This window comes from Ptychodera flava, chromosome 22 (genome assembly GCF_041260155.1).
Source record: "Ptychodera flava strain L36383 chromosome 22, AS_Pfla_20210202, whole genome shotgun sequence".
Classification (NCBI taxonomy): domain Eukaryota; kingdom Metazoa; phylum Hemichordata; class Enteropneusta; family Ptychoderidae; genus Ptychodera; species Ptychodera flava.
Genome location: NC_091949.1, coordinates 20,765,055 through 20,778,415, shown reverse-complemented (window position 1 = coordinate 20,778,415; position 13,361 = coordinate 20,765,055). Strand labels below are relative to the sequence as shown.

General features: G+C 35.2%; 1 protein-coding gene across 1 annotated transcript; it reads left to right on the top strand.

Moving 5' to 3' along the window:
• LOC139122917 (uncharacterized) lies at positions 1-3,929 on the top strand. Its single transcript, XM_070688781.1, has 2 exons — positions 1-1,943; positions 3,432-3,929. The coding sequence occupies exons 1-2, from the start codon at positions 1,055-1,057 to the stop codon at positions 3,743-3,745; spliced, it is 1,203 nt and encodes a 400-aa protein (XP_070544882.1). The 5' UTR covers positions 1-1,054; the 3' UTR covers positions 3,746-3,929.
• The last annotated feature ends 9,432 nt before the right edge of the window (positions 3,930-13,361 follow it).

Sequence of the window (13,361 nt, the reverse complement as noted above, 5' to 3'; positions counted from 1 at the left end):
TATGAAATCCGTGACAAATTGCGGCCAGTCTAAGTGAGACAATTATACTCCATATATAAAGTACTTCAACATCCTTTATATCTTCTTGCTTTATAGTCTTTCCAATAATTCATATGCAAAACGGACCCATTCTCTAGAGTGTGATATGAAAAAGAAGGGAAATGACATGTAAAATGTCTTACTTTTTACATCTTCCATAAGTAAATTGTCCAATCTAACTATCATATGTCTATAGACCCTTTCAGAATGACGAAATGCGTCCAACCCTCTTAAAAACTAGCATACTCCATATTCCAAAAGCTACCAGAGACCTACCGAGTTTATGCCTTCTTCGAAGTTCATAATGCATAAGCAATAAGTTAGTCTGCCCTCTAGAGTCTGAAGTGCAAACTGAAGGCGGTGCTCACTGTACGCGTTAAATTAACATTATTGGCGGGATATTAATTATAACTTGCGTCACCGTCCCATGATTTTATGCAAAGATTCTATTTAGATCATTTTTGGAGGGATATATTTTTTTTCTGGTGGGATCTCATAACGATCGCAAATAAATAAATTGCACGAATCTGCACGTTTTTCCGCCCATCAGTCTGATTCATTTGGTTTGCTGGACAGTTATATCAGAGCAACTGATGTCGTTTCTTTTGCAACACCAGATTTCATTGCAGACAACATCAAAGCTTGTCTAAAAAGTCATCATTTTGCAACACTGTTCGAAATTCTGTATTTGCCGCGCCGTCGGGTAGCCTCAAAGCCTTACCGCTTTCAAACCCATTATGTGTCGGCATAACTTTGTGACTGTGTTTTAAATTTACGAATCTTTCCTTTGGTTCATCATTGGTCATGAGATAGGCGCTTACAAGAAGCATTGCCACGACAAATTTTAAAACTCTAATCTGATTGGACAAAAGTCATTTTTAAGGCGGGGCTAAGTACTGAACCAAGTCTGTTGATCGTCGACAGCACTATTTTCCACCAAGTTAAGCTTGTGGACGGTTCGGTGAGGCTACCCGACGGCGCGGAAACTAGTACTGCATAGTGAAGGTTCATAATCATGGAGATGGAAAAACTAATTTCAGTGGATGAGACCAGGTCTCTACTCAAGTCTGGAAAGAGTCACCGCGATATAAGTGTTTTATTACAATCAAGATATGGAAGCAATTATGGCGTTTCGGAAAGGAGTGTGCGACGATTTTGCGACAAGTACAACATACATCGTCGTACGCGCGACGAATTGGATGCGGAAGTTTCCAAGGCTGTATCTGAAGTTGGGCCATCGTATGGAAGGAAAACTATGTCCGGCCTCCTTCGTGCAAGAGGTATACGTGAAGGAAGATACAGAATTCAAGAGAGTCTGAAGCGTGTCAACCCAACCTACCACAACCGACGACGAAATGATACAGTGAGACAGTTAAACCCAGTACCCTATTTTTCCCCGTATCATGGACACAAACTTCATGTCGACCAAAACGAAAAGTTGGTGTATTTTGGAGTTACCCACGTTCTGTTTTCCGATGGTTATAGCCGGAAAATTGTCGCACATGTAACAATGCCAGTGAAAAACCCTATTATAATATACAACGCCTATAGAGATCTAATGTTAAAAGAAGGACTATGGGATATGGTTCGAGTGGATATGGGGCGAGAGTTTTGCTTAGTTTTGTTCATCCAATCGTATTTAAAACAGTACAGGACGAACAAAATTTGCCCACCATATATACAAAGCCGATCAGCGAACAACCTACCCGCTGAAAGAAAGTGGCCTGAAGTAAATCAACGCTTCAACTACGTAATCAAAGGAGCTCTTATTGAGATGCAACGACGAATGCTGGTTAATATGATGGATGATACTCATAAATTCTGTGTGTCATTTATATCATGTGCTGTTGCTGACGTTGGAATGAAGCGCATGGTCGCTGCTTGGAACCATCACCCTCTTGAAGGTATGCACTTTTTTTATTAATTAATTAATTAATTAATTAATTAATTAATTAATTAATTAATTAATTAATGTATATATGTATGTATGTATGTATGTATGTATGTGTGTATGTCTGTCTGTCTATGTATATGTATGTGTGTATATATATGTATGTATGTATGCATGTATGTATGTGTATGTATGTATGTATGTATGTATGTATGTATGATAATGTATGTATGTATGTATGTGTGTGTATTTATGTATGTATATGTATGTACATTTTTTTACATTTTAATAACTTTATTGTAGCCTTATTCGAAAGTAAGATCATCGGCTTGGAGTACAATAAAGTGTATGCAAAACAAAACAAAACTACATTAATACAGACATATACGATATGGAAAAATACATACACAGCATAAGACAAAATGAGGGTTCATATATAAACATTTATCACGAGGCAGCAGTAGTACAGCAGGACTAGTTATTTTGTGGTTACAATGTGTTCCCTTATTTTAAATGCATTATGAATTTGCTTGTTTCTATTACGGTTTCTTTATTTCTTGACCTGAGAATAGTAATCAATTTTTCTTTGTCATTAACTGCAACAGTATCTGGATTGATATTGAGTTTGTTGTATGTATGTATGTATGTATGTATGTATGTATGTATGTATGTATGTATGTATGTATGTATGTATGTATGTATGTATGTATGTATGTGTGTATGTGTGTGTGTATGTGTGTGTGTATATGTATGTATGTATGTATGTGTATGTATGTATGTATGTATGTATGTATGTATGTATGTGTGTATGTATGTATGTGTGTGTATGTATGTATGCATACATGCATGTATGTATGTATGTGTGTGTATTAATGTATGTATGGATGTGTGTATATTAATGTATGTATGGATGTGTGTGTATTAATGAATGTATGTATGTGTGTGTGTATTTATGTATTCACGTATGTATGTATGTATGTGTGTGTGTATATATGTATGTATGTCTGTCTGTATGTATGTATGTATGTATGTATGTATGGGTATGTATGTATGGAAAAAAAACATGGTTGGACAATTGCTACTTTTGTGAGTGGATATGTTTGCCTATGTATACCCCTATGTATTACATTTTTATCAGTGTCAAGATGTGCTGGTTTAATTATGATCTCATTGTTCTGTTTCTCTATTAATAGGACTCAGAGTGACTATTATAAGAATATTGAAAATTTCATTTCATTCATTGCAAAATTCAATTCATACAAAAGTTCAAAAGTTCATTCATATTCAATTTCAAATATTACAAAATTTATTTATAAATTTCAAAATATGTTAAATACAAAATTTATTACAAATTTCAAAGTTCAATTTCATGCAAATATTCATTCATTCATTCATACAAAATTAAATTTCGTTTCATTCATTTATATTGAATTTCAAATATTACAAAATTTATTTACATGTAATAGATATACTTACATTATTGTGTTTATTTTTATTTTAGGATGGCAGTCAAGAATTCCTGAAAATCTTGCAGGTACAGGTAATCGTGTATCAAACGTACCAGCCAATGTTGTTCCCACTGTTGATGAAGCCATTCAATTATATGAGCAATCAGGTGGGAATCTCACCCGTTACAGTTATTTTGGTGTCGATCCACTGTCTACAAGTGAAGATAAAGTGAAAGAACGAGAACAGCGATTTCGTCAAGTCAATATGACATTTGAAGACATATTTAGCAGACTGGCAAATGGAGATAATGCACCTTTTGAGCATGCAGTTTTAACATTTATAGATATTACCAGGGACTTAGCCTGAAAAAATGATGGATTATGGCTGTACACAAAATAATGAACGAGATGAACATTTGAGAAGGTTCTCCTTGCCTCATTATATTTCTAATCAGTATATATGTATATATATTCGACTATTGAACAAAGAAAGCATGAAATGAGCTCAAACCATTCATGACTGGTACAAGTTGGCAAAGTTGACATTTTACATGGACAAGACAGTAATTTAATACACCAGAGCATGTCAAGAATATTAAGTTTTCCTGGTTACATTGGGGTCATGAACTTTATATTCACTGTAGCTTTCATTTTTTCTCTTGTAAACTCTTCATTGAAATGATACTTACAATAAAGAGTATGGTTACTTAACATGTCAATAATGATCGCTTCATAATCGTGTCATAACTTTGAAATATCATTTTATAGAATAAAGTTGTGGTTGATAAACCATACATGTATTACAATTTAAGCTAAAAAAATGACAAAGAAAACCATTTCTTCTGTTGTGATTAAAACCTAGTGCAATAAGGTCTAATATCGGGTTGGTTTGTCACGTGGTGATTATGTTAATGGACCAAACATACATACATCACATCACATCACATCACATCACAATCACACCAAGCTCATTAGTATGCACTGTACTAATGAGCTTGATGTGATTGTTTACGAAATGTATTACACATGTAACTTCTGTGTGTACTGTTAGCTGGACTAGTGGAAACAAAGCAGACCTGATTGGTAGTGGCAATAAGCTTGCTAGGGTCAAGCACTGATGGGGGTAAAACAACAGGTAGTATTTAAAGAAATAACACATAACATAGTACCCTTTTCCAAATTTACTTATTAGGATTGAAATTTTACATGGACAAGAACAGTAATTTAATACACCAGAGCATGTCAAGAATATTAAGTTTTCCTGGTTACATTTGGGGTCATGAACTTTATATTCACTGTAGCTTTCATTTTTTCTCTTGTAAACTCTTCATTGAAATGATACTTACAATAAAGAGTATGGTTACTAACATGTCAATAATGATCGCTTCATAATCGTGTCATAACTTTGAAATATCATTTTTATAGAATAAAGTTGTGGTTGATAAACCATACATGTATTACAATTTAAGCTAAAAAAATGACAAAGAAAACCATTTCTTCTGTTGTGATTAAAACCTAGTGCAATAAGGTCTAATATCGGGTTGGTTTGTCACGTGGTGATTATGTTAATGGACCAAACATACATACATCACATCACATCACATCACATCACAATCACACCAAGCTCATTAGTATGCACTGTACTAATGAGCTTGATGTGATTGTTTACGAAATGTATTACACATGTAACTTCTGTGTGTACTGTTAGCTGGACTAGTGGAAACAAAGCAGACCTGATTGGTAGTGGCAATAAGCTTGCTAGGGTCAAGCACTGATGGGGTAAAAAACAGGTAGTATTTAAAGAAATAACACATAACATAGTACCCTTTTCCAAATTTACTTATTAGGATTGAAATTCATGACTCCTTCGGCCTATGCCAAAATGCTAGATTTGAGAGAATTTAACTAGATCATCCATTGCCAATATAAAAGATTTGTCTGGTGAGCCTAGCTATAACTCATGGCTGTGATATTTGGTTTATATCAAAATGCATTAATTTTATCCAGTACTTTGCATGCTTTCTTTTAGGTTTGACATTGGATTTATGCAAATATTTTCAAAACATGGTGACATCTCTGCCTTGGTTTAATCAGCATTGATGTACGGAAAACTAGTTATTCCTTGTTGCTGTTTTAGCATCACAACGTCCTGTATATGATTTGTTTGCAGTATTTCTGGATGGCCTAGGGTCCTGGCCTTAGACTGCGCCCTCTAGGGGCGACTTCCACCTGATAAGATCAGAGTACATACACAAAAAAGGATAGTCCAAGTGACTAGTTTTACCATTGCGTAACAAATTTGTACAGACGGGGAGTTAGGTGCGGAATTGTGTCTTATTGAAAGGGCATTTCTAAAGTACATGTTTTGTCTATGGCAGCTAAATTAGCTAATAATGATAAACACGGCTGTATTCACGATAATTATCACTTTCTAAATATCGTTCTAAACTTTCTAAATTAGCCACAGTTTAGAAAGTCGCCCAAAATAAAATTTTCTGCCGACGATATATCGGATATTTACGATAATTATCACTTTCTAAATATCGTTCTAAACTTTCTAAATTACCCACAGTTTAGAAAGCCACCCCAAACTAAAATTTTCTACCGACGATATATCGGATATTTACGATAATTATCACTTTCTAAATATAGTTCTAAACTTTCTAAATTAGCCACAGTTTAGAAAGTCACCCCAAACTAAAATGTTCTGCCGACGATATATGGGATATTTACGATAATTATCACTTTCTAAATATCGTTCTAAACTTTCTAAATTAACCGAAGTTTAGAAAGCCAACCCCTAACTTAAATTTTCTGCCGACGATATATCAGATATTTACGATAATTATCGTTTTCTAAATATCGTTGTAAACTTTCTAAATTAGCGCAGTTTAGAAAGTCGCTCCAGACTAAAGTTTTATGCCGACGATATATCGGATATTTACGATAATTATCGCTTTCTAAATATCGTTCTAAACTTTCTGAACTAGCCGCAGTTTAGAAAGTCGCTCCAGACTAAAGTTTTCTGCCGACGATATATAGGATATTCACGGTAATTATCGCTTTCTAAATATCGTTCTAAACTTTCTAATTAGCGGGAGTTTAGAAAGTGTCCTAAGTACATTTTTCTACCAACGATATATCGGGTACTTTTGATAATTACCGCACTTTAAATGGTCGTAGGACTACTATGGTAAGACCAGGAAATTAATATCAATTTCAAAGAGAATGAAATTACAGCTGTACAAGATTTCGATCAGGGACCATCTTTTCTAAAGATCTTGAATCAGGATTTAGTCGGAATTTAGAATATCCGATATATCGTCGGCAGAAAATTTTCGTCTGGGGGTGGCTTTCTAAACTTCGGCTAATTTAGAAAGTTTAGAACGATAATTAGAAGACGATAATTATCGTAAATATCAGATACATTGTCGGCAGAAAATTTTAGTCGGAGGGGGGCGGCTTTCTAAACTTCGGCTAATTTATAAATTTAGAACGATATTTAGAAAGCGATAAATATTCGATATATCGTAGACAGGAAATTTCTAGTCGGGAGTAACTTTCTAAACTCCAGCTAATTTAGAAAGTTTAGAACGATATTTAGAAAGCGATAATTATCGTAGTGATAATTATCCTTAAAACTTAGATAGTTTAGAACTATTTAGCTACAGCTAATTTAGCTTTCTAAACTTGTAGCTAAACTTTCTAAAAACGATAAAACACAATTCCGCACCTTACTGCAGAAACTATGCACTAGTATTTTGTGATCATTAGATATTTTGTGGATTATGTTTGCATTTAAAGATAAAAATAGCGTTAGTTTAGTGTCATATTAAAGATAATTAAATTAATGTTGACACCAATATTAATTGACGGGTCTAAATATGACTTCACCATAATAACAATTATGAGTCAAAAATGTGTTGTTTGTTACATTTTGCTGATTAATATGCTTACACCATTTATATATTTGTGCATATATCAAAATTCTTAGTCATAATTAGGTCTAGGAATTGCCCAGACCTAATATGCATTTTCCGCATAAATGCCAGGAGCATAGCATGTTTTTGGTAAAAAGTCACAGCGGATAAAAGTCATGGGTGTCTAGTCTACATAACAAAAAGTGTTGTTTTTACATTTCTGTATAAATGCAATCCTATAATAACGTTGTTGAAATGTTTATCTAATTAAAATAGTTGTAGAGATCTTGTAAGGCAAGATACACAAAAATGGCTACCATTTTCTACTGTGAAACCACACTTTTAATACTTACCTTAATCTTGATTGCTACCCGGGATTGCTACCTCTAATCAACATATGTTTGATGTCATTAAGCACGTTAATTTTTTTTCCTGATGAACAAATTATACACCACAAAAAGGTAAAAAGTGGTTTTATGTACATTTTGGGGTCAGGAAGTGCATTATAATCAGTGACACATGGTGTATTTGGATACATAAGGCTATTCACAAATAATGGGCGGGGGTGGAGGAATTGCGATAAAAAACATAATTTCTTTGAAATCCCCCATCAGTACCCTCAAAATACTTTCAAATCCCACCTTCTATACTAGAAGAAATTTTCAAATCCTACCCCCCCCCCTTTCAGTCTCCCATGTTACTGCTCTCTAGCCTGATCTTGTGTATACCACTAGTATTATATTACATATTTTATTGTTGTTTTCTACAGAGTTTATTTATACAGTTTATGATTTATTGTTTGTTATATGACACTTCTAAATCAATCAGAGAGTTTTCTAGTTTTAACTTGTGAAAAAAACAACTGAAGTCCACGGTTACTAGAAAGTAACCGTGTGCAGTCCAAGACATCTGTCAGATTTACATCTTTGCATGCTATAAGGCTTTACTCATTTTTAATGGAAATTTTCAAAAGTCCCTAACATGGTGCAATGTTTATCAGACACTTTTAAACGTATTTTCATTTTACAGTCCTCCATCGGTTTCTATATTGTTTATTAGACATCTTCATATTAGAAAGTACGACAGTCATTCCTCTTTTTAAAGATATTCAGTTTATATTGTCTCAGTCATGGTTTTGTTTTCTCTGCTATTTCTTGTAAGGGTGATTACATCATTTACAGCTTGTTTTTAGTAACTTTTGCCTGTTCTTTAAAGATCAGTATAAAACCAGGGTGTTTACAATTTTTCAGCATAGGCGGCTGGGTTCAAGTAATTGCCGGCCAGGGTGTTATTGCGAAGGTAAGGGAGTGGGTCCCCTCCCTGGGGTGGGAAATTTTTTCAAAATTGACCTAATTTTTATGCCATTCTGTGCATTCTTTGACGCTATCACCTACCAAAACTATGTCATTCAGTCCAAATGTTTCTGTGCAGATGATGATCAACATTAGTTATACTTCCACTTGACTTAATAATGAACAAAATACTTTTAAAACCCACCACCTACCCAGTGCAATCCCTACAAATCCCCTCTCTACAACCCCATAAACTTTCAAATTCCCCCACCCCCATGATTCCCCCTCCCCTACCCGTAATTTGTGAATGCAGCCGAACATTTAATTTTAAAGTACTTGATACGATCGAGATACAGACTTAAGCAATACTTAGATGTAATGCGGCAGTCAATGTAAAGCCCCACCCCCCACCCGATACGGGAAAAATGTGGGGGGTTAGACTGTCTTTGCCATGAAACTATGCCCGAAGGGGTGGGGCAATGGCTTCTTTTCGACCCAACTAGTCATTTTCACGGACGTGAAATGCCCCACACCTTGAGGTCGGGAAAATGTGGGGGATTTATTTGTTTTAGGTGGGGATTTTCCAGAATGTCTTGCCCCAGGGGGTGGAGCATTTGACAAATTTGACAAGACCAATTTCCAAAACCCCCACTATGCCCCGGGGTGGGGTGGGGGTTTACATTGCCGCATAATCATTTGTGTTTGGGGTTGAATCTGAATCTTATTGAGCCTCTGAGTACTCAGCCTCATCCTCGGGAGGATATTCATCAACCCTGTGAGTGGAGGGGGTAATTCGACTGGTATTCATACGGGGATACCCTTTCTCTTACCCTCCCGATGTAATTAGAAAATTAGAATTTTATACTTAGTCATGCATGTTATTTGTAATATAATTATGCATGGCGCACACTTCAGACGATTTGACCGATGGGCGCACATTTCAGGTGACTGTCGGCTAGTGTGCTACATGGTTTGAAAGTGATTTTTTGCCGGCGCACTCGACCGTCGGTCGAATCGCAGGGATGAAAACGTTTTGATATTTCTCGGGCGCACGTTTTCGATCGCCGGTCAATCACCTACAGTGCTACGCCTTGCGATTTTTTACCACCGGTGACCTAACTTTGGACCAATCAAATCATCTCTTTTCTTTCATGTGACACGCAAAGTTATCACCGGTGCCAATCTCTCCATGCATGCTTCTTAAATATTGCCATTCGCAGGAGCGTGTTGTTTTTGGCTATTAATGGGCCAATCGTAGTAAAATATCGTCAAAACTCTACTTGGGTGTCATGCAAAGACAATTTCTGTACGATTGAGGGTTCTGTTTTTCGAAACCCTTTATAAAGTGTGTAATATGCAATTGGTCTTCTGTTTGATTCGTCCATTTCAATTCCCGACCCTTTATCAAACCAAGGTCTATACCCTTTCAGATACCAATCAGCATCATAACCGGACCCTCACCGTAAAGCCGTCTATGGGAGTTAACCCACCCCCACCGGTTACCAGAGTATGTGTTGATAGGCCAACTGTACTCTTACATTTCTTTGGGCAAGTGGAAAGTCCTCTGCATTTTAGTTCATTTTCCTTTACCCACATTTGTTGGAAGTGCAATCGGTGCAGGCGATCCCCAGAACAACAGATGGTAAACTTTACTTCATTTCAAAGTAAATAGTTGTTTATTTCTAGTATATTATTTCTACAAATTATAGAGAAAGTTTTCAACAAAATTCTCAATACCGAGTTGGTTAATAAAGAAACATCTCCACGATAGTATTAACTATAATATCAATGTCAAGATAGCTAGTCGGTCTAGTATATACTGTTCATACATTATATGTGAAAATGTATGCAAACAGGCATTGAGATGTATTTTTATGTAAAAAAATGCACCCCCTGCCATTTTTAAAATTCTTATGTAAATCATCTGAAAACAAATCAACTTTAGTATCGTGTAGATACTTTAATTGTCTTGAATATGAAACCAAACATATGCTATTCTAATCCGCATCTAATCCGTTATCTGCAAAATACCTAATGATAGTCGACTGAAATGGCGGCTCTTTTGGAAGCACTTTTTGTGATTACACATCGTTGACTTTTAAACGCTGTGTTTTATTTAAAATGCTATACACCTGACAATTATGAACAAAAAAATATTATATATGGCCAAAGTCCTAGAAAATTATAATGATTATCCACTAATGAGTATAAAATTTGATATATGTAGAAATATGTAGATGAAGTAATCTAATTTTTAGCAAAGAATGCCAAAAGTTTTTGCTCAAAATTCTTATGTAAATCATCCTAAAATTAATTACTTTGGTGTCTTCACGTAGATAATTTTATTGTTCTTAATATGACACCAATCAAGTCCTATTTGAAGATTTCATGGAAATGTTATATTTAAAAAAAAATTATTTTAGTCAAATTGGCGGCTATTTTGGACGCCATCTTGGATTTCGAGGTGTTCGCAAAAATTTTTTTGGTACACCTCTGAAATATTTGTTGTCATCATAAATACTAGCAAATGTGCATGATGTACTTAGTTTGTAAGAATGTGGCAAGTAAAGTGCTGTTTTTGGTTTGGCCTTTCGCTTATGGTGGTCGTCATGGCATGTGTGAATGTCTAGATTGAGATAACCATTTGGACCATTTCAGAACCACACGTGAGACTGGATCAAGACCACTTTGTACTCATCATTATATTCATTATAGATAGAGTAAGAAAATATACTGTGAATGATTTATTTGAACAAAAATAGACAATTTCAATTGCATGGAGCCCGGTCAAGTGAATGAATGTCAAATATTAGACTATCATAACAGATAATTGTCAATTAACACTACTTGGGGCCCACCTGCATAATTACCCCATATATACAAAGTTGAATAGTCGTGTGATTTCACAGCCAAGAATTAATTGAAAATATGGCTTCACATTCTGTAATAAGGACAATAGACTAGAGTCTTTTAAAAACTACTGAATCGAATGAATATTTTTTTTTGGAAGTCATAACCCATTCTCCAACATGACCATGCATTCCACTCTTTCAGCATGAGCTACACATTATCATAATAAAAATTACTCAATCTTTACCAAATTAAAGATTTATTGAATTCTTAAAAGTGCTTGCACGTCCACACATCTACAATCAAATCTTAACATCACTTGATAATTATTTAGTCTCATGATCAAGTGTCTCATATCTCTGTATCTGTTTGGGTTTCGGAAAGCACTGTGAGCCGATTTTGCAAAAGACATGATATCCATCGTCGTACACATGAAGAATTGGACAATGAAGTTGCTAGGGCGGTAGGTGAAGTAGGTTCATCGTACTGAAGGAAAACCATGTCCGGCCTTCTTTCGTTCAAGAGGTATACGTCAAGGCTTATTTAGAATTCAAGTGTTTTGTCAATTACAAGGAAAATAAACATTGAATAACTTTATTAAACTTTGTACATTGTATCTTACTCAGTTACATCACAGGGTGCCCAGGCATGATATAAATGACACACAGAATTTATGAGTATCATCCATCATATTAACCAGCATTCGTCGTTGCATCTCAATAAGAGCTCCTTTGATTACGTAGTTGAAGCGTTGATTTACTTCAGGCCACTTTCTTTCAGCGGGTAGGTTGTTCGCTGATCGGCTTTGTATATATGGTGGGCAAATTTTGTTCGTCCTGTACTGTTTTAAATACGATTGGATGAACAAAACTAAGCAAAACTCTCGCCCCATATCCACTCGAACCATATCCCATAGTCCTCTTTTAAAGGGAACAAAGGGCCAGAAAATACGTATATTTTCTTAAACCTTACTCCTTGTAGTGCAGTGTCTTTCTTAGTTTTGTATCACTTACATTGCATGCGATATGCGAGAAATTCAACATCAAAAGTTGAATAGATTCGTTTGTTTTAGCCGTGGGCCCCCACTGGCTCATGGGTAATAAGCCAGTGAATATGCAGAAGTGAACAGTAAACAAAGCCAGACTGATCACTTCTGCATATAGCTGACTCATTACCCATGAGCCAGTGAGGGCCCATGACTTATAAAACAAACAAATCTGTACAACTTTTGATGTTTGATTTCTTGCTTATCGCACACAATAGAACTGGTATAAAACAAAGAAAGGGTACTACAGAGACTCTGAGAGTGTACTTTAAGGGGGAGATGTAGGTTCACTGACAATTTTTAGTGACCTAGATTCAAATTACTACTTCTCAAAAACTAATACAGATAGCTAGCCCAAACTACATATTTTATGATTGCTCTTTATCTTAGCTTTATGTCTGTGCCGTGTATTTTACTGTATGACCAGAAATGGGTGTATGATTGGTGTGAAAGTGTATGTTATTTTATAATCCGTATTGTTCTTTCTAACAAAAATTACGTTTTCGGCAAATCAAGACAGAATAAAACTCTTGATGTCATATGAAAGTTCATGACCCTGTTGTAATCCGACAAAGTTTTAAAGCGCTTGGATCATTGGAATTTTGTTACAAGAACTAGAAGTTATGAATCAATGTAACTTTTCGGAGTCATAATTTCCAAGTCTTGTAACAAAAATTCTAATGATCTAAACACTTTGAAACTTTGTTGGATATATGAACTGGGTCATGAACTTTCATATAACATCAAGAGAGTCATTCTGTCTTGATTTGCCGAAAACATAATTTTTCTAGAAAGAACAATACGGATTATAAAATAATTCACACTTTCACAAATATCATACGCACATTTCCAGTCATACAGTAAAATAAACACAAC

Bases quoted from the DNA above. Each gene is read 5' to 3' on its own strand.
- LOC139122917 (XM_070688781.1), top strand. From the start codon at position 1,055: ATGGAGATGGAAAAACTAATTTCAGTGGATGAGACCAGGTCTCTACTC. The intron at 1,944-3,431 runs GTATGCACTTTT...TTTTTATTTTAG, and splicing joins GAACCATCACCCTCTTGAAG to GATGGCAGTCAAGAATTCCT.